Source organism: Podarcis bocagei, assembly GCF_964188305.1.
Source record: "Podarcis bocagei genome assembly, chromosome: 11".
NCBI lineage: Eukaryota > Metazoa > Chordata > Lepidosauria > Squamata > Lacertidae > Podarcis > Podarcis bocagei.
In genome coordinates this window covers 61,782,683-61,805,703 of record NC_138136.1, presented here as the reverse complement: position 1 = coordinate 61,805,703, position 23,021 = coordinate 61,782,683, and the positions used below count along the sequence as shown (strand labels likewise).

General features: G+C 46.3%; 1 protein-coding gene across 13 annotated transcripts in view; it reads right to left on the bottom strand.

The window, feature by feature from the left end:
• Positions 1-23,021, bottom strand: part of CELF4 (CUGBP Elav-like family member 4) — an 842,420-nt gene that overhangs the window by 318,350 nt on the left and 501,049 nt on the right. For all 13 annotated transcript variants that reach the window (XR_014012878.1, XM_081212992.1, XM_081213002.1 and 10 more), the window contains exon 3: positions 4,244-4,292. Coding sequence is in view for 12 of the 13 variants with exons in the window: in XM_081212992.1 (XP_081069118.1) it covers positions 4,244-4,292 (49 nt within the window). In the remaining variant the exon portion in view is untranslated. The remainder of the gene's footprint in view (positions 1-4,243; positions 4,293-23,021) is intronic.

Genomic DNA, 23,021 nt, shown 5'->3' with positions numbered 1-23,021 from the left:
CAAAATTCCCTTTCTTTTTTAAAAAATATGGGTTGCCCTGGGGAGACTTGTAAGCAGAAGGGATTTTGTGGTTCAGATGCCCATTAGTTACAGACAACAAAACAAGATGCTGTTTCATTAGGTAGACTGTAAGCTGTAGTCTAGGAAGGTTTCCCAGTGACCTAGCTGTAAAATCAGCAACTTGTTCTCTCCAGGATGCTATGACCTGGCACAAAACCCAATGCTGTTCCCTGGAGCTGGTATTGCATGAAAAGTGTTGACTTCAAGCTGGGGACTTTTGGCCACACAGATGGGTATTAAGCAGAGGAGCACCAGAAGATGCCTTATACCGAATCCGGCCATTGGTCCATCTAGCACAGTACTGTCTCCATTGACTGGCAGAGTCTCTTTGGGGTTTCAGGGACTAGCACTGAATATCACCTTCTGAGACCATCATCTGGGAAGAGCTTCCCCAGCACATTGGAAATTATTTTTTTATTTATGAATAAAATATTTAAACAAACCTTTATTTAAAAAAAACCAGAAGTTTTTCTGCTGGGCATATTAGACTCCAACATTGCAAGTGAAAATAAGAGACTATTCCTGTATGCAACATTGGCAGCGAGAATCTTAATTGCAGTAGGTATAAAAAGTTGACTACCCCTGATCTAAACAAAAATTCCAAAAGAATGGGGGAAATGTAGAGATTATCTAAAAAAAGCAGTGTCCTAAAATCAATACCTGAACTTGCTTTGAGTAATTTTTGCAAAACAAAATACAGTGGTACCTCAGGTTACATACGCTTCAGGTTACAGATGCTTCAGGTTACAGACTCCACTAACCCAGAAATAGTACCTCGGGTTAAGAACTTTGCTTTAGGATGAGAACAGAAATTGCGCAGCGGCAGCAGGAGGAGGCCCCATTAGCTAAAGTGGTGCTTCAGGTTAAGAACAGTTTCAGGTTAAGAATGGACCTCCAGAACGAATTAAGTACTTAACCCGAGGTACCACTGTATGGTGTAAAAGTATAAAATATAGGAAAAAGTAGGAAAAAGGAAATGAGAAAGAATCAGTTTACCAAATATGAAATTAAACCCATGTGGAGGACGAAGGGAGTCAATTAGAAAAGAATAAGAATCGAAATATGGATATATGTTTATTATTTGTTTCGTATCTGCATTTGTATTTTTTTTTAAAAAAAGTCTGTTTGTTGTGTGTGTTTGTGTTGTAATAATAAGCTAATAAATAGCATAAAAAGGAAATTTGTTGCTGTTGTTGTTTTGATTCTAGTGCTATGCTGCTTTTTATTCAAATAAATCCCAAAGTGGCTTACAAACAAAAGATAAAAATGGCACAGTGGAATATCACTAATACAGCATAAATTGTATAGAATACTTAACAAATCATCAGTAAAACAATCCCAAATCCCAAATAAAACCATTACCATCTATGTAACACTATTAACAAAAAAACTAAAAAAATAAGCTAAACATCACAGTTACACCAAAAATCATGTTATAGGATTCACAAAACAGCTTTAAACAATATTAACAACTTTAACAAAATAGCAACAAAACAAACAAACAAAGCCCTGTTGAATTATTGCATTTTTTGTATGTATATTTGTATGCCGCCCTTCAGCCGCAGAACTCAGGGCGGTCCACAACACAGAACAAAAGGCAGAGTGTTGGAACCACAAGGACTCTGGTCCCAGAGTCCTACTCTCGAGGAGGAACACGTGGTCCAAGATCAGGACCCCTTTGTTGGTCCAGGGAGGGTTGGGTCCATAAGTGGCTTACCTGTTGGGGCAGAGCCCAAACTCTAGCCTAGCAAGATGGCAAAGAGGTAGGGATGCACCCAAGACTGCGTCAAATTCGCTGCCACAGTGTCCCTTCCCTGCCAGGTAAACACCAAGGATGATGCTCTTTGGAAGCTAGCAGAGCAGCAATGCAGCAACAGCCAAACTGCTTTGAGTTGCAAGCCACTGAGCTGCAAGCAGCAGGGCCACCTATGAACTTGCTCTGTCATCCGCTGACACAACACCTTGCCTTGCCCTGCTCAGCTTTCTTTGCTGGACAGCTCCCCTGCTATGCTGAACACCACAGCTGCTGACCTCCTGGACAGCTCCCCACCCTCCTTGCTTGGCTTGGCAGAAACATAAACTCCCTGCCTCATTCTCAGGAACCATGGTGTGGACAGGACAATCTAGACTTGGGCTGCCTGTTGATGCATCTAACCACACGCTCTGGACTCATGAAGTTGACCTTCCTCTTTAGCATTCAGCATGGCTTGCTGGCATTTTAATGGTCTTGCTTGCACCCAGCCAAGCTTTATTGCCCGCCCCCTCTCAGACCCAGCCCTTCCCTTTGGTCCAAACTGTTCACCTCCCCATCATTGCCCTTGAGTCCGGGTGTCCTCCAAGCAGCTCTGCCAGCCTGGAAGCAGCTCCTCTTTTGGGAATCGGCACGACGTGGTTCCCATTCCAATCCTGACACTCGCGCCTCGTATTATAATAAAAGCCGGGATGAGCAAGTAAACAAGGCAGCGGCGGGGTGAACGAGGGGGAGGTAATTAGCTAAAATACTAAGAGGGCGGCTACCAGGGAGTTGTGTGACAGGTATAAATGATTCACGCGCTCGCACCCTTCCAAAGCACCTTCCCGAAAGCTGAGGCGGTTGCAATGCCAAGAGAGATTTTTTTGCAAATTGTGGGGGGTTTCTCTCTGGAACACTGTGCACGACCTGTGTGCTTATTAGCAATCTCAGTAAAGCTGGCCGGTTCGTAGGCAACACACCCTCAAGGAGCACTCAGCAAATTGGCTGGTCTGATTATTATTTTGGGTGCATCCCATTTGACAGACAGCAGGCTGTCTCCTCACACACACCCCTCAGCCCTCTCTCTCACTGTGTTGCTCTCTCTCTATATATATATTGCAAAAGGCTTGCACAGTTCAAGTTCAGGGGCTAGAAATCCTTTTTCTCATACACACCCCATCATATATTTCCTCTTCCCCTTCATCATGAGGTTAGATCAACCTACTTTTGCAAGGCTTCTGTTGCTGAGCAGGAGACAGCACTTGCAATGTTAACAAAGGAGTTTGGGGGCCACTAAGTGGGTTGGGGGCCAGTGCAGAGTCAGATGAGCAAGATCTGCCCAGCTCTTCCAGAGGCAAAGGCACCTACCAGGATTTAATCAACATTGCAAATAAGTTTGCACCAGTTAACTAGCCTGGAGAAATGCTGAGTATCACAGGTTGTCACACTTAGTCCCCTGACGACACGTAGCTGACATTTTGTTGAAGCACCATTTGGATACACATGCAACACAACTCCAGACCACAACTCCAAAAGTGAATGTATTCCACACGTTCCGATTGCCAACTGGATGGGATCACAAAACATATCTGCTAGGTTGCAACTGCTGTTTGGAACTAGCAAATCTACCAGATCAGACATGTCCAACTTCTCTTCTCTCCAGAGTCCAAAAATACATTTTGCCACATCAACTGACCCCCCTCGTAAGCAATTATGCTCACTAATAAAACTGGTGCCATCTTGCAACAACACGGTTATGATGCAGCTGGATTTTGTAGCAGCCAAGATTTTAACGACACCTAGATTGACGAAACATTAAAGTGTGCAATGCACCTTTGCTTCTGACAAAGCTGTTCTCTTCCTTACAAGTGAGACAGTAGGCTATTATTTTATCACACCTTGATTATTTTATCACACCTTGATTAACATTTGGCTGGACCAACAGGGACAAGATTAAATGGTGCCAGGCCAGTTGACCATCATTTGGCAATATCCGATTTCACTTCCTTCCAAAGTGGAGAGGCCCCCTTTAGCAAATGGAAAGGAGGCCAGAGAGGCAGAAGAAGAATAAAACTTTCTGCCCTAACCAACCAAGAAAGCAGCTCAGACTTATAGAGTTGGGCTGCCTGCGGACAATCATTGCTACAGTCAAGACTGCTAAACTTTGTTAAGTCAGCATCCAGGGGCTCACTTCTTAACAAGACCGTTATTTGTTTCCTGAGCAATCGTTGGCACCTACCTGCCTTTTAAAATCAAATAATAATTGAATATGAGCAAAAGGAAGGCGAAGTGAAGGAGATTTAATAAAGAGCATCTTTGCTACAGAGGGAATTTTGCTTTGGCAGTGATTGTGTTACTAATTGATCCGCGCGTTGCCCGAGAGCAGCCAGAGACAACAATTACGTGCAGAGCTGGGGGCTAAGAAAAAAGAACAACACAAAATGCAACTACCTCCTCGGCTCTCGCTGTCCGCTGGTTTCACCTGGATCGGTCTGTTCATCTGTGAGGAGACACAAGGAGAGAGAAAGGAGCACTGTTAGCAACAGCTTCCAAGGGCTGCCTGCATAGGCTGGCAGTTCAGAACTACCTCTGATTGGGTAGGGGCTGCAGAAAGATATTTCACCAGGGTTGAAAGCATCTCTGACATCTGTTTTGTCCTCCTGTAAACATGGGGCAGAGTTTCTATGATTCTGTTGCATAGTTCAAGCTGCTGAGAATCAAAAATATATTTCAAGAAGGAAGGAAGGAAGGAATCTCTAATCCAAGAATAAGGAACTTTTTTAAAAAAGCTTGAGGGCCTCGTTCCCTTCTAGCTAGCTTCTGAGGACCATCTCAGTGGTCAGTGGAGCCAGAGGCAGAACTAGACAGAGAAATAGCTGTAAATCGGGCATAGGCAAACTCGCCCCTCCAGATGTTTTGGGACTACAACTCCCATTATCCCTAGCTAACAGGATCAGTGGTCAGGGATGATGGGAATTGTAGTCTCAAAACATCTGGAGGGCCGAGTTTGCCTATGCCTGAAGTAAATGTTACCGTTGTACAGTTGGCTAGGTTCTACACATACAGTGGTACCTCGGGTTACAGACGCTTCAGGTTACAGATGCTTCAGGTTACTCCACTAACCCAGAAATAGTACCTCGGGTTAAGAACTTTGCTTCAGGATGAGAACAGAAATCGTGCAGTGGTGGCACAGCGGCAGCAGGAGGCCCCTTTAGCTAAAGTGGTACCTCAGGTTAAGAACAGTTTCAGGTTAAGAACGGACCTCCAGAATGAATTAAGTTCTAAACCCAAGGTACCACAGTACTCTATCCTTCAGCCAGGCATTATCAGGGTTCAATGACATATGCCAGCTAGGAAAAAGCTCTCAAGGAAGGTGTGAAGCTGGACCACTAAGGAGTGTGGCTCAAAAAGGCCCGTGGCCTGATAGAGAGGCAATGGGGGGCCACATTTTCTACCCGCTTCCCAGTCTTTTTGACTCCAATAAGAAGTTTGAAACTTTGTGACACTGGCAAAACCTCTGCTATTATTTAGGAGCCCCCTGGTGACTTAAGCAGTTGAGCTGCAAATGAGTCACAGAAGAGGGTCTTCAGGTTCAGGGTAGCCATATATGTCCATTCCCCCATTCCAACCACATTCCCAGAATGCCCTTTTTTTGGGGGGGGGGATTTACACCAGCCTCTGCTCAGCCAGCTTCTACATTTCTCCAGATTTTGCCACACAGTTCTCCAACCAAGTGTACAAAAACACATTCATTAGGTAAAATGTGCATTAAATGCACATATTTTTGGAAATAACATCAAAAGGTATTATATTAGGTAAAATTGCTTTCCAAAAAAAGTGCATGCATTGGAAGAAATTTGCACTAAAATGCTTGCATTTTTTTTTACGATGTCTTTTTTTTAATTTGCAAACTGCTGTGGACAGGTGGAGAACTGAATTTATGACTGGGAAAATGAGAAAACATAGACACACCAAAACTGATCTGATGTTCCCTAAAGTGCTGGTTTACACATTAGCCCACACCAGATTATTTTTCTATAACTAATTTCTGTACACTTGAAGATCTGCAGCCCAATGCCTGAACTCAGTCCATTCGAAAACATTGCATTTGAGGAAGTACAGTATGGCGTTATCTCCATAATGACCCACCCAAAGGTGACACTATTCACTCAGTACTGTTGTCATCAAGTGACAACCACCCATTATAATCACTGGGATTCCCCACTTTTCTCAGTGTGTCTGAAATCGGGGAGCAAAGAATGAAGCCTTCTAGAACAGCAGAAGGAAGAAGGTAGATCAGGATACACTGTTAAATCTCTGGGTGATATGAAGCAGATCAGTAATATTTATGAATCCAAAGTATTAGGTAAAAAAAAAAAGGCAAAGGACCCCTGGACTATTAAGTCCAGCCAAAGGCGACTATGGGGTACAGCACTCATCTCGCTTTTCAGGCCAAGGGAGCCTGTGTTTGTCCACAGACAGCTTTCCCGGTCATGTGGCCACCATGACTAAACCTCTTCTGGTGCAACAGGACACCATGGTGAGTGCCAGAGTGCACAGAAACACCCTTTACCTTCCCACCACAGCAGTACCTATTTATCTACTTGCACTGGTGTGCTTTCGAACTGACAGGTTGGCAGGAGCTGGGGCAAAGCAACAGGAGCTCACCCCATCATGCAGATTCGAACCGCTGACCTTCCAATCAGCAAGTATTAAACCAAAGCAATAACAAAACACAGCCTCCCCCTCCCCAAGTTATGCTACTGAAATGGGGGGAAAGCCGATTACAAGAATGGTGGAATTTTGTTGTTGTTTGAAAGGACAGTGACTTCAACAGAAATCTCCAAATCCTTCTAGCTCTGCTTGATGCAGCTCAGGGCTCCAGGAAAACACTGAATCATTCCCACCAGCGTGAAGTCTTCCCACCCCTGATCTCAAGCCAGGAGTCAAGCCACTTGCAATTTTTTAATGCAAGTGTGATTAGAACTGCAGTCACACTGCATCTGAGCACGTTCTCCCTCTTGAGACACAGCGATGGTGAGAGCGGCTCAGCCCTCCATCATGTTAACCTACTTGTCAGCCACTTTCATGGCTTCTAAATGCTAAATATGTTTGCAGTGCAATTAGAATAAATCTAGATAGTGGTTATGAAATGCCTTCCAAAACGCTGCCTACCACTAAAGATGATAATAACAAGGGAAAGAAAGAAATGGCTCTAATCTCACCGTCTGACAGAGACCAGCAAGAAGGATCTAATTCTGGCGAGTCTACAAGGAGAGGTCAGGAGGCTGGAGGGATGTGTCGAGGGGTCGTCAGTAACGCCAGGCTGCTCTGCAGAGGAATAGCTGGCTGGCAGTTGTGCAGAAGAATCTGTCACCATCTAAGTTCCTCCTAACTCTCCCACCTTAAAACAGGAAGCTGCCTTTCGCCATTGGTCCAGCTGGCTCACAATGGTCTGCCCTGACTGACAGCCATTCTCTAAAGCAGTGTTTCCCAACCTTTTTTGGGCAAAGGCACACTTGTTTGATGAAAAAAATCTCGAGGCACACCACCATTACAGCCCCGTGACGTCAGCGCGCAGCGTCACGCCGGGAGGGATGCACAAAAGTGTAAGTTTCAATTTTTTTCCCTCCCCCTTGCCGGGGAACCTCCAAACTTTGGGGGTGGGGGGGGAGGAGGCAGCAAAGCGAGGCAGGAAGGAGAGCGCGGCTTGGCTGGGTGAGCTTTGGCAGGGGCAGGGAATGAGAGCCGCGAGGCGGGCGCTGCGGACGGAGGCGCTGCCCGCCGAGCTCGCAGGCAGCCAGGCAGGCAGACGGCGAGAGCCCCGCGCTGGGCGGCCTCTCCTCGCCGCCGCCACCCCGCCTCTCGCCGCCCGACTCGCCCGCCTCCCTCCAGGCAACATCTCGCGGCACACCAGGCAACATCTCGCGGCACACTAGTGTGCCGTGGAACAGTGGTTGGGAAACACTGCTCTAAAGTTTCAGACAGAGGACATTTCCAGCCCTTACTAAGAGATGCTTTGCAGGGGCTGATCCTGGGACCTTCTGCGTGCAAAGGAGATGCTCTTCCAATGATCTGTGCCCCCCTCCCCTAAAAGTAAAGTCAGATTCTAGTTTTCACAGTTCTGCATAGAGGCCTGGATGGATAGATTGATAGGTAATTTATGACGGTTGGAGACCAGCTTATAAAACACACTTGGGGGTACATTCCCAGAAAGAAAACAAACAGCTAAAACAATGTACAACAATAAATTTAAAATTTATAAATGTGATAAGCATATAGACACTTAAAACTTTAAGATAAGCTACCGCATAGATATGACCCAGAGTCACCCATTTGGGGATTTTGTTCATGAACTAGTTTGAGTCGGGGGATGGTCTGTGCCTACAGATCTGTACACAGAATCTGGCAACCATCCGGGTCGTCTTATGATCTTTGCCTAACAGGAAAAGGTTGAATTTTTGCTTTTCCGGGAGGTCAGCGTCAGTCAAAAAGGCAATTTCTACATGTGCTGTAGAGGGAAGTGAAGGGCAGATGGGGCTCGTCCACCTGGGAAGGGAGCCCTTTGAAGAGAAGGAAAACTCTGACCCTAAACCTCTGCTGCCTTATGGGATATCTTTGTGAGAAGATGAGGCTGCAGAGGAAACCCTACACAAACTCAGAGCAGAGTCCCTAAGGTGGTTGGGTAGCGCCTTGTATGCCTCCTTCTGGCAACACCTGCAGCCAAGCTGGTGCTCTGCTCTGCTCTCCTTTGGGCCACATCATTGAATGGAAACCTCTTTTGCAAAAGAGGAAGGGTTTTGAGAAACTAGAGGTTAGATGTCAGCATAGCCCCAATTAAACTAGTGGGAAACAGAGAGAGGAGAAGGTTGCCTGGACCCTAGACCATTATGGACATCTCCAATCCCACAGAGGGATGCCTCACTTCACCTTCTGGAGGGCAGACCTGCCTAAAAGACCCTTCTGCTGCCTTGCAAGAGATCTCCTGGGCTGCAGCCAAGACTAGTGTCACCTGAATGAAAAAGTTTCAAGAGGGGGGAGAAAAAGGTATGAGAAGAATTGATTTTTGCACATTCATTTATCACTAAGAGTTACGACTCCCTGTGTTCTTCTGGTGTTTTTTTGTTGCTGTGTTTTTTTTAAATCCTACAAACCTGAATGTCAGAAGTGGAATAGAAGAACATTTTTCTACACCTGATTGGCTATGTTGTAATGTGATGTCACAATATCCAGTGTGGTGCAGTGGTGCAGGAAAGACCCCAGTTCAGATCTCCACTCAGTTCTAGAGGAATCCTGGATCCTGAACTGATTTGGGTCACCTCAGGATTTAGCTGGAGCAGATTGAGGTGACCACTGATCACCCTAGGGCTGTCAAGTGGTGGATAATCACTCCCAGCTCCTGACCACATGTTTCATTTGGATTCAAAACCAGTTCCAGGCTCAGATCTGGGTTGGGTCAACTCTGGATCATCTGAGGTTGGATGGGGGCTGCTCTGAAGGAACAGATCAGGCCCCAAAACAGATTGGAAGGGGGATACATCCCATAGTCTTCCGTGTGGCCACTGTCAGAACTGGTTGCTTGGTCGAGATGGTCCCCCTTTGACCTCATCCTGCTATAGAGTTCCTTTTATACTCTTAATTATGCACACCACCTTGCCCTTCTTGGAGACAAAAATAAATATGTGAAAAATTATCCCTTTCAATCTTGAAATACAGTGTGTCTGTTTGTGGTGTACATGTACATGTGTGGGGTTGGAGAGATGGCCTTTGCATCACCGCCTGACCACAGAAAGTCTTGTTCCAACCAGCAAGACCATTTCAGCAGGAGACTCTCAATCTTAAGGTCATGGGTTCGAGCCCAATGTTGGGCGAAAGATTCCTGCATTGCAAGGAGTTGGACTAGACAATTCTCGTTGTCCCTTCCAACTCTACCATTCTATGATTCTATGCGTCACACCCAGAATGTTGCAAAAGCTTCTCAGGCTTTTCAGACATGGGGGGAAATTGAGTTAGTTGATTATAATGCTAAAGCTTCTTCTGCCCTGTTTTTGACTATTCCGTTCACACTGCAGTTCCTGTGTTGCGGCTTTTCAGCTGCCATATCACCGTGTTGTGCTAAATTTCATGCACACCAGTTGGGCATGGTGTGATACAACAATAAATGTCACTTGGCAATTTATTCCTCTACTCTCTATCATCTATCCTGTCCACTCCTGTGTGCTTCTGTTCTCCCATGATCCCCCCCCCCCACAAAAGTAGCAGGAAAGAACTGTATTCTGGTATAGTGCCCCAAATTTTGTCCTGCAATTTTTCGGGTTAAGGGGGCTGGAAACAGTTTTTTTTCTGGAATTGAGCCAGTGAAATATACTCGGGAGTCGAGTGCGGATTTCAGGCTCTTTATTCAGCTCATAGTAGTGAGGAATGAAAGTTGCCCCCAAAATATCTGCTTTATATACATTATTTACACAATGGGCCCCACGTGATTGGCTAATTCCGGGATTCTCCTGTAGGCCAATCAGGTTGCGGATTCACTTCCACTTGGAGCTGGATTGGGTGACTCCTGCGGACCAATCATACTGCTGCATTGTTCTAGAACCAATCAGACTGCTGCATTCTGAATCCTATTGTTCTAGGACCAATCAGACTGCTGCATTTTGGATCCTATTGTTCTAGGACCAATCAGACTGCTGCATTTGGATCCTATTCAACTCAGTACATAACAGGAATCAAATAACATGGAAATGAGTGCTAAATATATTCCATTAGTTGGCTTTTACGTCGAGTGAAAGCTCAAATACAATGCAGAAATCAACAGGTAGGGAAATGGAATGAACTTCTGTGTGAATGCAGCCTAAGTCAGGCTTCATTGGCTGTCTCAGCAAATAAAAAGCCGGCCTTTGCACCTGTTTTTTTGCCATTCACCTGCTGTGATTCCTCCATTGTAGGGGGTTGGAGTAGCTGACCTCTTGGGTCACTTCCAACGCTGCAATTCTATGATCACACCTGACACTACAGAGCAGGGGCTGCTTGTCTTTGGCCAATGACATCCCTAGCACGACCACAAAAGTGCCATCCATCTCACGCGTACAAAGGGCTCAGCAGACACGTGCCGAGAGCTTCTGAGAAGAAGGCTTTCTGGCATGGGGAGAACGGCAGAAAGGACAAAGGGGGAGAAAGGAGCTGTTTTCAGTCGAAGGCAGAAGGGGGGAAGCAAATAACCTATTGAAATTAATAAGTAAAAGCTGAGTGTAATTTAATGTACACTACGATTTCTGCACTTGACAATTCTTTTATAGAGCAAAGACACACACAGTCCATAATACAAATTGAGATCATCTTGACATGAAAGACACCAATTATGGGGAGAACCACTGAGAGGGAAATAATTAAGTTTCTTTTCTCTGTGGATGGAATCTCTCTCTCTTTCCACCCCTCCTCCACCTAAGGAGAAAGATGGGGGTGAGGTGGGAGTTGGACTGAGGCCATGAGATAAGAACGAAGGAAACTGTGTAGAATCCCATCCAGGGTCTGCCCAATGAGATTTTAGCTTCTGGAGGTGAAATGAATATTTTGGACCCCCACTCCAACATACTGCTTTATCACCTGAAGAAGTGGCCAGGAATGATTTCATTGCTTGAGAAATTTGATATTTATTTATTATTGCAGTTACACCTCACATTTTTCTCCAGGGAGCTCAAGGTAGCCTTCATAATTCTCCCCCTCATTTACCGTATCTTTCGCTCTATAAGATGCACTTTTCCCCTCCTAAAAAGTAAGGGGAAATGTGTGTGAGTCTTATGGAGCGAATGCAGGCTGTGTGGCTATCCCAGAAGCCGGAACAGCGAGAGGGATCGCTGTGAGGGGCTTAGCCCCTCAGTCCCTTTCCCCACCTCCCGGAAAAGCCCCCAAGAGCCACGCTCCCTTTCACGAGCCGTGTGGAGTGTGTGTGCGGCTCTTGGGAGCTTTTCCCTGAGGAGGGAGAAGGGAAGCCCATCAGTGATGGGCTGCCCTTCTCCCTCCTTGGGGAAAAGCCCGCAAGCGCCGCACTGTGCTGGTCCGGGGGGGGGGGTCCAGTCCTAGGTCGAGGGTATGGAGGCTGTCTGTCAAGGGTGAAGCGGGGTCCCAGGCAAAGAGCCGGGCGTGGTCAGGAACTCTGGAAGAGCAGGACAGGGTGCTGGCAGGAACAGGTTACCAATGATGTTGCTCCGGCAACGTGGGACTGGGCTGACTGGCCTTTATCTCTTCTGAGGCCTGGGACGGTCCTGGCCCACAAGTGACCTGCCTCTCCTGGCCTTAAGGTGAGCACTCCTCCTGCGAGAACTTAGTTCCCTCCACCTCTCTGCCCTGAGCCTCTGCAGCTCTGGAGAGGCTGGAGGGTTACTGAACCCAGAGGCAACCTCACCTTCCCCTGACAGGGCTGGGAGAGGAGCACCTGCAGGCAACGGGTCCTCAATCACCTCCGGAGCCAGAGCAGATTCAGCTGGTGTTTGCTCCTGAGGATCCCGCACAGGTGAGGGCCCTTCAGGTTCAAGCCCCTGCCCCGGCTCAGCCAGCCCTGGAGGTGAGGACTCCTGTGCAGGCTGGGATTCCTCAGGTTCAGCCTCTGAATCGGATTCCCAGGCCATCACACACACACACACTCCACGTGGCTCGTGAAAGGGAGCGCTGAACTGGGATGCATATAGGCACTGCTCAGTGCTCCCTTTAAAGAATTTCTCTTCCCCCCCCCCTGCATTCCCCCTCTAAAAACTAGGTGCGTCTTATGGTCAGGTGCGTCTCATGGAGCGAAAAATATGGTGATCCCAATGACAATCCGATGAGGTGGGATAGGCTGAAAGGAAGTGACTGGCACAAGGTTATACAATGAGCTTCATGGCTAAGTGGGGGTTAGATCCATGGTCTCCCAGGTCCTAGTCCAACACCCTAACCATAACACCACACTGTCTCTCCATCTGCATATCCTGACATGGAACGACCTGATCTGCCCCTTTCTCAAAGCTCTGAAACATCTCATCCCCCCCTCTGACTGTTGTGACTCCGTTTTCTTGGCAGTTTTAACATATCAAAATACACATTTGATTCGTGCTCTGGGAGGAAAAGGACACTGGAGTGCATATGTTTGAGAAAAAGAACTGGCTCAATGCATCACCTGAGAGAGTAAACATGTTTAAATATATATTTTAATTTCTATTTTGAGATTTGTTTATTTTTATTTTAAAAAAGAGGAATTGGAATGGAACAGAACTGCGAGTAAAGACATGTGAAAATGTCACAGGGAAGAAATAGAAACTCCTGGCTGAGTTTGTGGCTGGGCTCGTGAATGCCAAAGGGTATAGAGCAGAGGTGGATAACCACCCCCTTTTAGGGGGCAAGGGCCACATTCACTCTTGGGCAACGTTTTGGGGGCCACATGCCAATGGAGTGTGTGTCCAAAAGTGGGTGTGTCCAGGGGGTATTATTGGGTTATTGCTTTTATTTTATATTTTATAAACTGTGATATTTTTTATGTGTACCGCCCTGAGACCTCTAGGTATAGGGCAGTATAATAATAATAATAATAATGTGAGTGTGGCTAAACCCCTCCCTCTGTTACTAACATTCTCCCAATTACCCCTTCTTCAGTTTATCAATTCAAATAATACAGGCATGTCCAACTCCCAAGAGACTGTGATCTACTTAAAGTATAAAAACGCTGGCAATGATCTACTTTTTTTTTTTAGGGAGCCTGGAATCATAGAAGTGTAGAGTTGGGATCATCTCGTCCCACCCCCCTGCCATACAGAGTATGCAGCTGTCCCATACAGGGCTCAAACTTGCAACCTTGTCATTATCAGCACTATACTCTAACCAACTGAGCTAACCCGGCACTCAGCTGGTGTGTGTGTGAGATCACCCTCTCTGTATTCCTCAAATGATGACAGGGGAGAGAGCAACTGGCATTCCCATCAGGGCACGAGACTCTGCCCACTCCAATGCCGTCTCTCCTTAAACTGTGCCCTTTTGCCCTGTAAGGTAGGCACCTGGGAGAAACAGGCGAACTAGTGCCAGTGTACTGGAAGAAGCAAAGATCACCAGTGTCGAAGCAATGATTCTTCAACATCAACTTTGTTGGGCTGGTCATGTTGTGTGGATGCCTGATGATCGTCTTCCAAAGCAACTACTCTATTCCAAACTTAAAAATGGAAAGCGTAATGCTGGTGGTCAACAAAAGAGGTTCAAGGACTCTCTCAAGGCAAATATAAAAAAATGTAGTATAAACACGACAACTGGGAAACACTGGCCTGCGAGCGCTCCAGTTGGAAAACAGCCTTGACCAAAGGTGTCATGGGCTTTGAAGACACTCGAACTCAGGACGCAAGGGAGAAATATGCTAAGAGGAAGGCACGCTTGGCAAATCCACACCGTCATCAACTCCCACCCGGAAACCCATGTCCCCACTGTGGAAGGACGTGTGGATCCAGAATTGGCCTCCACAGTCACTTACAGACTCTTTGTTAAAACCGTGTTTATGGAAGAATCTTACTTGGCTATGAGGGATCACAGAAGAAGAAGAAGAAGAAGAAGAAGAAGAAGAAGAAGAAGAAGAAGAAGAAGAAGAAGAAGAAGAAGAAGAAGAAGGGAAGAAAACATGACCAAGACATCCAACTAAGGATTAGCAACCTCTAGATGGGAGGGATGGATGACTTACATCAGCCTTGCATGCGACATCACCAGATGCCTCCTTGCCCCTACCTGCCGCATGTTTAGTCTGAAGTTCAGAAGGGGTGTTTGCCTGAACATCCTTTGCAGTGAATGAAACAAAATAAATAATAAGATAAACTCTCTGCCTGTTGATGTCAGGCAAAGGCGTCTTCACTGCACTCTTTTGGGCACCCAGCAAGAACATTTAGCCTACCCGGATGTTTAGGAAGTTGATGTGAGTATTAATATAGTTTTAGCCTGGCATTGCTTTAGCTTTTTAAAAGTTTTAAATTACAATTGTCTGCCCCCCCCCCCATTGGTGATTTTATTGTTTTTATCATAGCTGTTTATCTATTTTGCGAGGAATCCTATTCGGAATAAGGGAATTTCCCTTAAAAGAAGGGAAACGTTGACAGCTATGGTTTTTATCTTTTTTTGCAAACCACTTTGAGGTGTTTATTTTTGGACAGTCATATATTTACAACACATAATTTTTCTTTCTTTTTAACTGATTTTTTATCAAAAAGTTTCAACACAGAATAAAATAAAAACCAAACTAATCTAAATAAAAATAGAGTGAGGGGAAAACAAAAAAAAATGAATGAATGAATGAATGAATGAGATAGAGAAAGAAAGAGAGAGAGGAACAGAGAGAGAAAATAGAAGTGGGTGGGGGGGGGAGAGAGAGAAATAAAATACAGAGCCCTCTATGAGTGATAGATCTTAACTCTTATTTCACTCAAATAATTTTCTGAAATAAATAAGTAACCTTGCCATTGGGAACCTGTCCAGGCTGAAGGCATGAAGAGGACTTGGCTGATCAATAAACTTAAAAAAAAAATGTTTAGAAGATCCCTGATTTCTTCAGCAGAGGGCTCCACACAGAATACTACTTCTTCTTCTAACTTGCTAATCCCAGTTTTCTCATGAACAGTTGCTAAAAAGATCTACCCAAGCAGAGTGCTAGAGAAACATGGTGTTTTTTTTGCTTCTATAGGAGGCTGCTTTGGAGAGCTTTGAGACGGGTGGGTCTTTGACCCCAGCAGCAGTTTTTCAGGAGATAATCTTTGAAAGCTAGACAGAGCATTAAAAAACACCCTCTTCATTTAGTTCTAGGTTTAGCCAAGGTGAACCAAAACCAGTTGCCCCATCTCTACTTTCAAAACTTTTCTTTTCCACCATAAGGTTCGTTTGTTTTAAAGAAATGCTGTACTGTCTGAAATTATTTTGCTCCTGCATTGGACACATACATGGCTAGCATTTGTTTCACAGAGCATATAGACAAAGCGATACATACTCTGGATCAAAAGAAAATCCCTTCTAGATTCTGAAGCAGTTTTTGCACTAGGAGAGTGGCTTATATACATAAAAAGGCACAAACTACATGTTATGATGTCAAGTCAAAGTTCCAAACAGTGTCCTCCATCTCTGTAGCGTGATGGAACGATTGATCTAGAGACTTTCAAACAGTTCCATTCTCAAGCACTGTTACATAATCCTGTGCACGTTTATATGAAAGTAATTCTGTTGCACTCAGTATAATCTCTAAGTGGGAATGGGTGAGTCTGCCAATTTTGGTTTCTCTCACTTTCTCCCTTTTCCAATCATAAGTTTGTTTCTTCACATTTCCACATTAAAAACAACAACATTTTCTTGATAATCCATCTGCATTTTAGTGCCGTATTCTCCCAACATACATATTTTGCATGCAAATCTGCCTAATATACATTTGTTTTCCAAAGCAATATCCCTTAATATACATATTTTTTGAATGCCACTTTTGCTAATATGTGCATTTTAATGCACCCTGTATATATCTATTTCATAGATAAGCCCACCTTTTTATTCAAGGAGCTCAAGCTATGGTCCATTGTTCCGCCCTCCTCATTTAACCCCCTCAACAGCCCTGTGGGGTAGGTTAGGTTCAATGGCAGAGACTGGCACAACGTCAAGAAGTGAGCTTCATGGCTGAGTGGGAATTTGAACCTTGGCAAAAGTGGCAGATTGCAAGGGAGATTTGTGGGGGGCGGGGCATTGTGTACATGACATCAAGACATTGGAAGGAGCTGGGGTCAGAGCCGGGGGGCACCCACGTGACTTTTGGCTCCGCTGTGCTTTATGGACACTTGGGGGGCCTCACCCCCACCCCACCCCAAAAGTATTGGGGGTCCCAAAAAGACTCAGCCCCCAGAAGCTGGCATCCCTGAACCCTGGACTCCCAGGTCCTAGTCCAACACTCTAACCACTGCACCACATTGTATCTTAACCCTAGTGTGTGTGATTGCATGCACATTACTTTGCTCAAGAACTGCATTGCAAAATTCAGAGGGGCGAATTTCTAGGAATGGCTGTGTTTTGGCTCATGTACAGTCATACCTCATGTTACGTCCGCTTCATGTTACGTTCTTTCAGGTTACGTCCCGTGGCGACCCAGAAGTATCAGAAAGGGTTACTTCTGGGTTTCGCTGCTCGTGCATGCACATATGCGCAAAATGACGTCACGCTCATGCACAGAAGCGGCAAATCGCAACCCGTGCGTGTGCAGACGCACCACTGCAAGCTGCGTTCTTTCCATGTTGTGAACAGGTCTCTGGAATGGATCCTGTTCACAACCAGAGGTACCACTGTATTGTTCCGGAAAGTATAGATTAGGTAGACCCGCCTTGAAATGCGAACTGAACCAAATTCTGCCTCCACATCTCCACTTCTAAGTCAACATGCACAGGAAAGATCCACAACGCCAGCGAAAAGCAACTGTCCAGCGTCCTTTGCGTGTGACTCATTTTGGGAGATGAGTCAAAGGCCATCATGGATTGGATTATGGAGACTCACTGGAGATGAGGCTACACTTGTTCTCCCAGTCATGCTCCCCAAACCTGCATGGATGTCAGCTTTAACACGACGATGTTATGTGCATGCTCACATGCACGTATGTCAGAACACGCACCCCTCCCCCACACCTCTGGCCATCCCCTCCCTGAGTGCACAGCAAACACGACATCATTTTTCATGTCCAATTACAGCCGCGGCGGTGCCACCGTTAAAAGACAGTGCAGGTACTCCTGTCAGAAAGGGTTTGAGTTACAAGAAGCGATGAATTACAGCAAACCCTTTTTCAATTCTCTGCAGAAATGAAATGTCAGAGCTTGCCGCTCTAAATTTCTGAGCACCATCAGCTACAGGCCAGCAAAAGAATCAGACAAGGGACAGACACTTCACGGGATTCTGATTCTCTCTCCCCCCCCCCCTTTAAGGCTCCCTCTCTCCCTCTCTCCCTCTCTCTCCATTCCTTCCTTCCCTTGTTCTTCTCCCTCTGGCTTTGAAATGAATTTAGAACAAGGAAAAAGAACACCTAGGAAAGGGGAATTGAAAAATCTAAGAGGCAGCAGATCTCTCTCTCTCCCCCTCCCCTGCCAATTCCTTCTTCTTTCAGGCTTAAATTTCTTCTTTCAGAAAACTTTTGGAAACAAGTCCTTTTGAAGTCCCCCATGTTATCTTCCACACCATGTTTTCTTTAATTCTTGCTAATAAATAAAAAGCATTAAAAAAAAAAATCAGAACCCACCCACCCGGTAATATAAAGGAAGCATTTTTTACTTTATATAATCCAACTCTAAATGTACAACTGGAAATGAGAGTAGAGAAGGGGCATAGGGTGGTATTTCCCTTTAAACACTTTTTAAAGCTCAACAGTAAGAACCAAATGAAAGCAGCAATACAGCAGGAATTGTTGGCACCCGTCTGTCTCAAGAGACAAAGGAGTGTGTTCCCAGGGTTGAAGTCAAATGGCTGCATTTTCAGCACCAGTGACCTACTGAGGGCACAAGCCTGGGCAGTGTGGCTGGAGGTCTTGGGCTGCCCAGAAGACAATACCCTCCTCTTGGCCACACTGATGGGGTACAAAAGAAAGCAGAGAAAGATGTTTGACACCAGCTGGGTTCAGGATTTGCCAGAAGCACCACCCAACGGACTTAGATTTGTGTAGGGTTGACTCCTTAGCCTTCTCTCCTCCTGGAGATTTCCTGCAAAGCAGCAGAAATTTAGGGCCAGAATTTTCCTTCTCCTCAAAGGGCTCCCTTCCCAGGTGGAACAGCCCCACCTGCCCCTCACTACCCTCTACAGCAGGGGTCGGCAACATGAGGCCCATGGGCCTGATGCAGCCCACGAAGACCGTTTTACCGGCCCACGAGCCGCCCCTGAACTGAGCCGCCCGCTCAGTGAGTCCCCTGTGTGCTGTGCTAAACCAGCGTGGGGACTCGCCGAGCGGCGTTGGAAATTGCATCTGCACATGGGCAGATGCTGGAAATCGTGTCTGCGCATGTCCAGACGCCAAAAATTGCTTCTGCGCAGGTGCGATTTTCAGCGTCTAGGCAGGCTCCGAAGCAATTTCCGGCGCCACAGACATGTGCAGATGTGATTTCCGGTGTCATGCTGCACCTGTCCAGCCCACGGATGACCTCCTTGGGAGTGATCCGGCCCATAACCCTGCCGAGCTCTGCTCTACAGCATATGCAGAAACCGCCTTCTTGACTTCCGGACCCACCATTGGTGCTTTCATGCCGGGGAAGTTCCCCAACCCACTGAGGGTCTGAGACCCGTCAGCGACTCTCACCTGGTTTAGCCGGCCAATCAAAGCCGTTTCCTGGAGTGTGGCCACTGTTGCATGCTGACAGCTTCTAGATGCCAGACCTGAGAGCTGAGTGCAGGGAGGGGACCAAAGGTGGACAGACTCCCCCCAGAAGGAGCATGGGGTGTAAGAATAAAGTAAACATAATATGAAATAAATACACATCCTTCGCCTGTTAATCTAGGCCTGCATTGTCCTCACTTCTTTTCTGATCTCTTCCCTGTGTTTATCAAGGACTTGGTTCATGCTGTAGTCACTTCCTTCTCGGAATACTGCAATGAGCTTTGTGTGGGGCTGCCCTTGTAGACAGTCCAGAGGTTGTAGCCCATGCAGCGTATGGCTGTCAGGCCTGTGAGTGGGGCAGGCCTGCTCATGATTCAACTACATTGTTGCACACATGGGACAATGTGTGATTGTGCAGCAGGACTTCCTTGCCTCCCCTGAACCCCCTAAATCTGTTCTGGAGGACTAGGAGAAACCCCAGAAGAAGTTTTGGAGGTAACGTGTAGGAAGGGGAAGAACAAGAAGAAGAAGAAGAGGAGGAATTTGGTTTGATATCCCGCTACTTGCTGATCAGAAGGTTGGCGGTTCAAATCCCCACGACGGGGTGAGCTCCTGTTCCTCGGTCCCTGCTCCTGCCAACCTAGCAGTTCAAAAGCACGTCAAAGTGCAAGTAGATAAATAGGTACCGCTCCGGCGGGAAGGTAAACGGCGTTTCTGTGTGCTGCTCTGGTTTGCCAGAAGCTGCTTAGTCATGCTGGCCACATGACCCGGAAGTTGTACGCCAGCTCCCTCGGCCAGTAAAACGAGATGAGCACCGCAACCGCAGAGTTGGTCATGACTGGACCTAATGGTCAGGGGTCCCTTTACCTTTACCTTTTATCACTACCCTAAGGAATCTCAAAGTGTCTAACATTCTACTTTCCCTTCCTCCCCCACAACAAACACTCTGTGAGGTGAGTGAGGCTGAGAGACCTCAGAGAAGTGTGACTAGCCCAAGGTCACCAGCAGCTGCATGTGGAGGAGCGGGGAAGCGAACCCGGTTCACCAGATCACGAGTCTACCGCTCTTAACCACTACACCACACTGGCCGCTCATGAAAGTGATGCATTTGCTGTCAGTTTGCTGCAGGGCCCAGTTCAAGGTGTTAGTACTAGGATACAAAGCGCTAAGTGGCTTGGGAACTAAGTACCTGAATGGATAGGAGCCAAACCAATCGATTCAAATGACAAGAAATGAGATTCTGAATCAACATTTGGAAGAACATTCTGCATGTAAAGTTGTTCAACAGTGGAACGGACTCCCTCAGAAGGTGGCAGAGCAGGCGTCCTCAACCTTGACCCTCCAGATGTTTTTGGCCTACAACTCCCATGATCCCTAGCTAGCAGGACTAGTGGTCAGGGATGATGGGAATTGTAGTCTCAAAACATCTGGAGGGCCGAGGTTGAGGAAGTCTGTGGTAGAGTCTCTTTCACTGGAGGTTTTTAAATAGATCTTGGATTACCATCTCTCAGGGATGCTTCAGCTGCAGTGCAGGGGGGTGGACTAGATGAATCTGGGGGGTCCCTTCGGGCTCTACAGTTCTATGATTCTATTACTCCAGTGGTTCAAATTTGCAAAAGCAAAGTAGAAACAAAAAATAAGCCGCCTCCTCCTCCTTCTCCTCTCCGTCTTAGGTACCAGGTAGGGGAAACTGTGCCAATCCCTTCCAAATGGAAGCAAATAACACTGGCAAAAAAATTCAGCATTCTTTAATTGGCACCTAGCGGAGTGAAGCCCCCACAGATCCCCACCTCTGGTAAAACGCATACTAATGAGGTCTAATCCATAATAATGAGGTGGAGTTTGCTGCATCATTAGTATGCATTCACCCAGAATTCCCTAGACATTGTGCAGCTACTGAGTTAAGGGGGGGGGGAGAGAATAAAAACGTGGACCAAAATAAGGGGGAGGGATCCCCCCTCCCCGTTTTATTAATGTGCTTTCACTAGGGGCTGCTGCTCTGGAAATAGATGGTGTGTCGGGGAAGAAAATTTAAGCTGTTCTCTCTGGTGGCAGCAGCCAGGTCTCAAGCTTGCCACAAGGCCTGATGTGTTCCTCCTCTATACCATGCCAACCTTCGCTCGCAGGAATGCAGAGTCGCTGCACCCAAATAGCTGCTTTGGGTGAAGCAGGGCTGTGCCAAATTTTCTCAGAGGACTCCTCCCGCCCCCAGAAAATGTTGCATTGTGTGGTTTAAAGTCCTTGAGCTAGCTGAACTGTTCAGCTGGCTCCTGTTCACATATTTTTGCGTTCATTAAAAGCAAACAAACAAACGGCAGAATTCAGAGAAGGACTCAATTGTATAGATAGCTGTGCTCCAACCTGTCCTGGACTGGAGAATTAGGTTGCAGACAGAAACACTTTATCCTTTATCTTTATGTGTGTATTTAATCTTTGTGGATGTGGTTTTTTGGGTGGGTGTGTGTGTGTGTGTGTGTGTGTGTGTGTGTGTGTATTTCTTACTTCTTTGCAAAGAAAATAGCAGGGTGGCAAACTTTGCTACACAATAGATCACATCGCATGCCAGCTCCCTCTCCCCCTGTCTTGATTAAAGCTGTCATTTAGAAACAAGGAGGGGAAAAGTAGCTTATTCTCCACGTTCCATTAGGCTCATAATTTTCAATAAACAAGGAGTTGTTTCTCTGCCCGAGGTAGGTGTGTGGTGGTTATACTAATTGGGAATTAGCAGCGTTTTCTGCTCCAGAATGGAGCGGAAGGCGAGGACATATCTTTGATCTCTGCACTGCATAAATTTCAGGCAGGGGCTCTCAAAGTTTGTTCCGGTGGGATTCTCACACTACTAAGATGATACTTATTAAAATGGATACCCCACCTTTCTGTTTATAGGCTGGAGGCAGCTGACCAATTCAAAAGCACTGAAGAAATCACACTAAATAGAGCGCTGAGGACTAGCCCCTTTTGTCTTGCTGTGGGGCCACCGAGGATATCAAGGGGACCCAGCCGGGCTAATAATAATAATAATAATAATAATAATAATAATAATAATAATAATATTTATATCCCGCTCTCCCCAGCCGAAGCCGGACTCAGAGCGGCTAACAACAATAAAAGTACAATTTATATAAAATCTCAATCAATTAATTGAAATGCATTCTAAAATCAACTCATTCTAAAATCAATTCAAAATCAAATTAATGGCAACCATTGGGCTAGAGTTCTGTGAGGATTACCGAAGGAGGGAGTCAGCCTGTGCCTTGGCCAAAGGCTTGGTGGAACAGCTCCGTCTTGCAGAAAGATGTCAAGTCCCGCAGGGCCCTAGTCTCTTGTGACAGAGCGTTCCACCAGATCGGGGCCACGGCCGAAAAGGCCCTGGCTCTGGTTGAGGCCAGCCTAACCTCTCTGTGGCCCTGTGGGACGGGAAATCAAGGCACTCCTTAGCCTCTTCTTCTGCCAGGAGGTGTCAGGGTAGGAAGTTGAGGCATCACACTGAGACAGATTTTTGGCCCATCTTGCTCAGTGTGGACTAAGAAGAGAAGAGTTGGATTTGATATCCTGCTTTATCACTACCTGAAGGAGTCTCAAAGCAGCTAACATTCTCCTTTCCCTTCCTCCCCCACAACAAACACTCCATGAGGTGAGTGAGGCTGAGAGACTTCAAAGAAGTGTGACTGGCCCAAGGTCACCCAGCAGCTGCCTGTGGAGGAGCGGGGAATTGAACCCGGTTCCCCAGATTATGAGTCCACCACTCTTAACCACTACACCACACTGGCTCTCTACAGCGACTGACAGCAGCTCTCCATTGTTACAGACAGGAGGCATTCTCCAGCCCTCAGACTAGGAAGAAGCTCCTGGATCAGGCCAGTGTCCCATCTAAGCTAGCATCCTGTTCTCATAGTGGACAACCAAATACCTATGGGA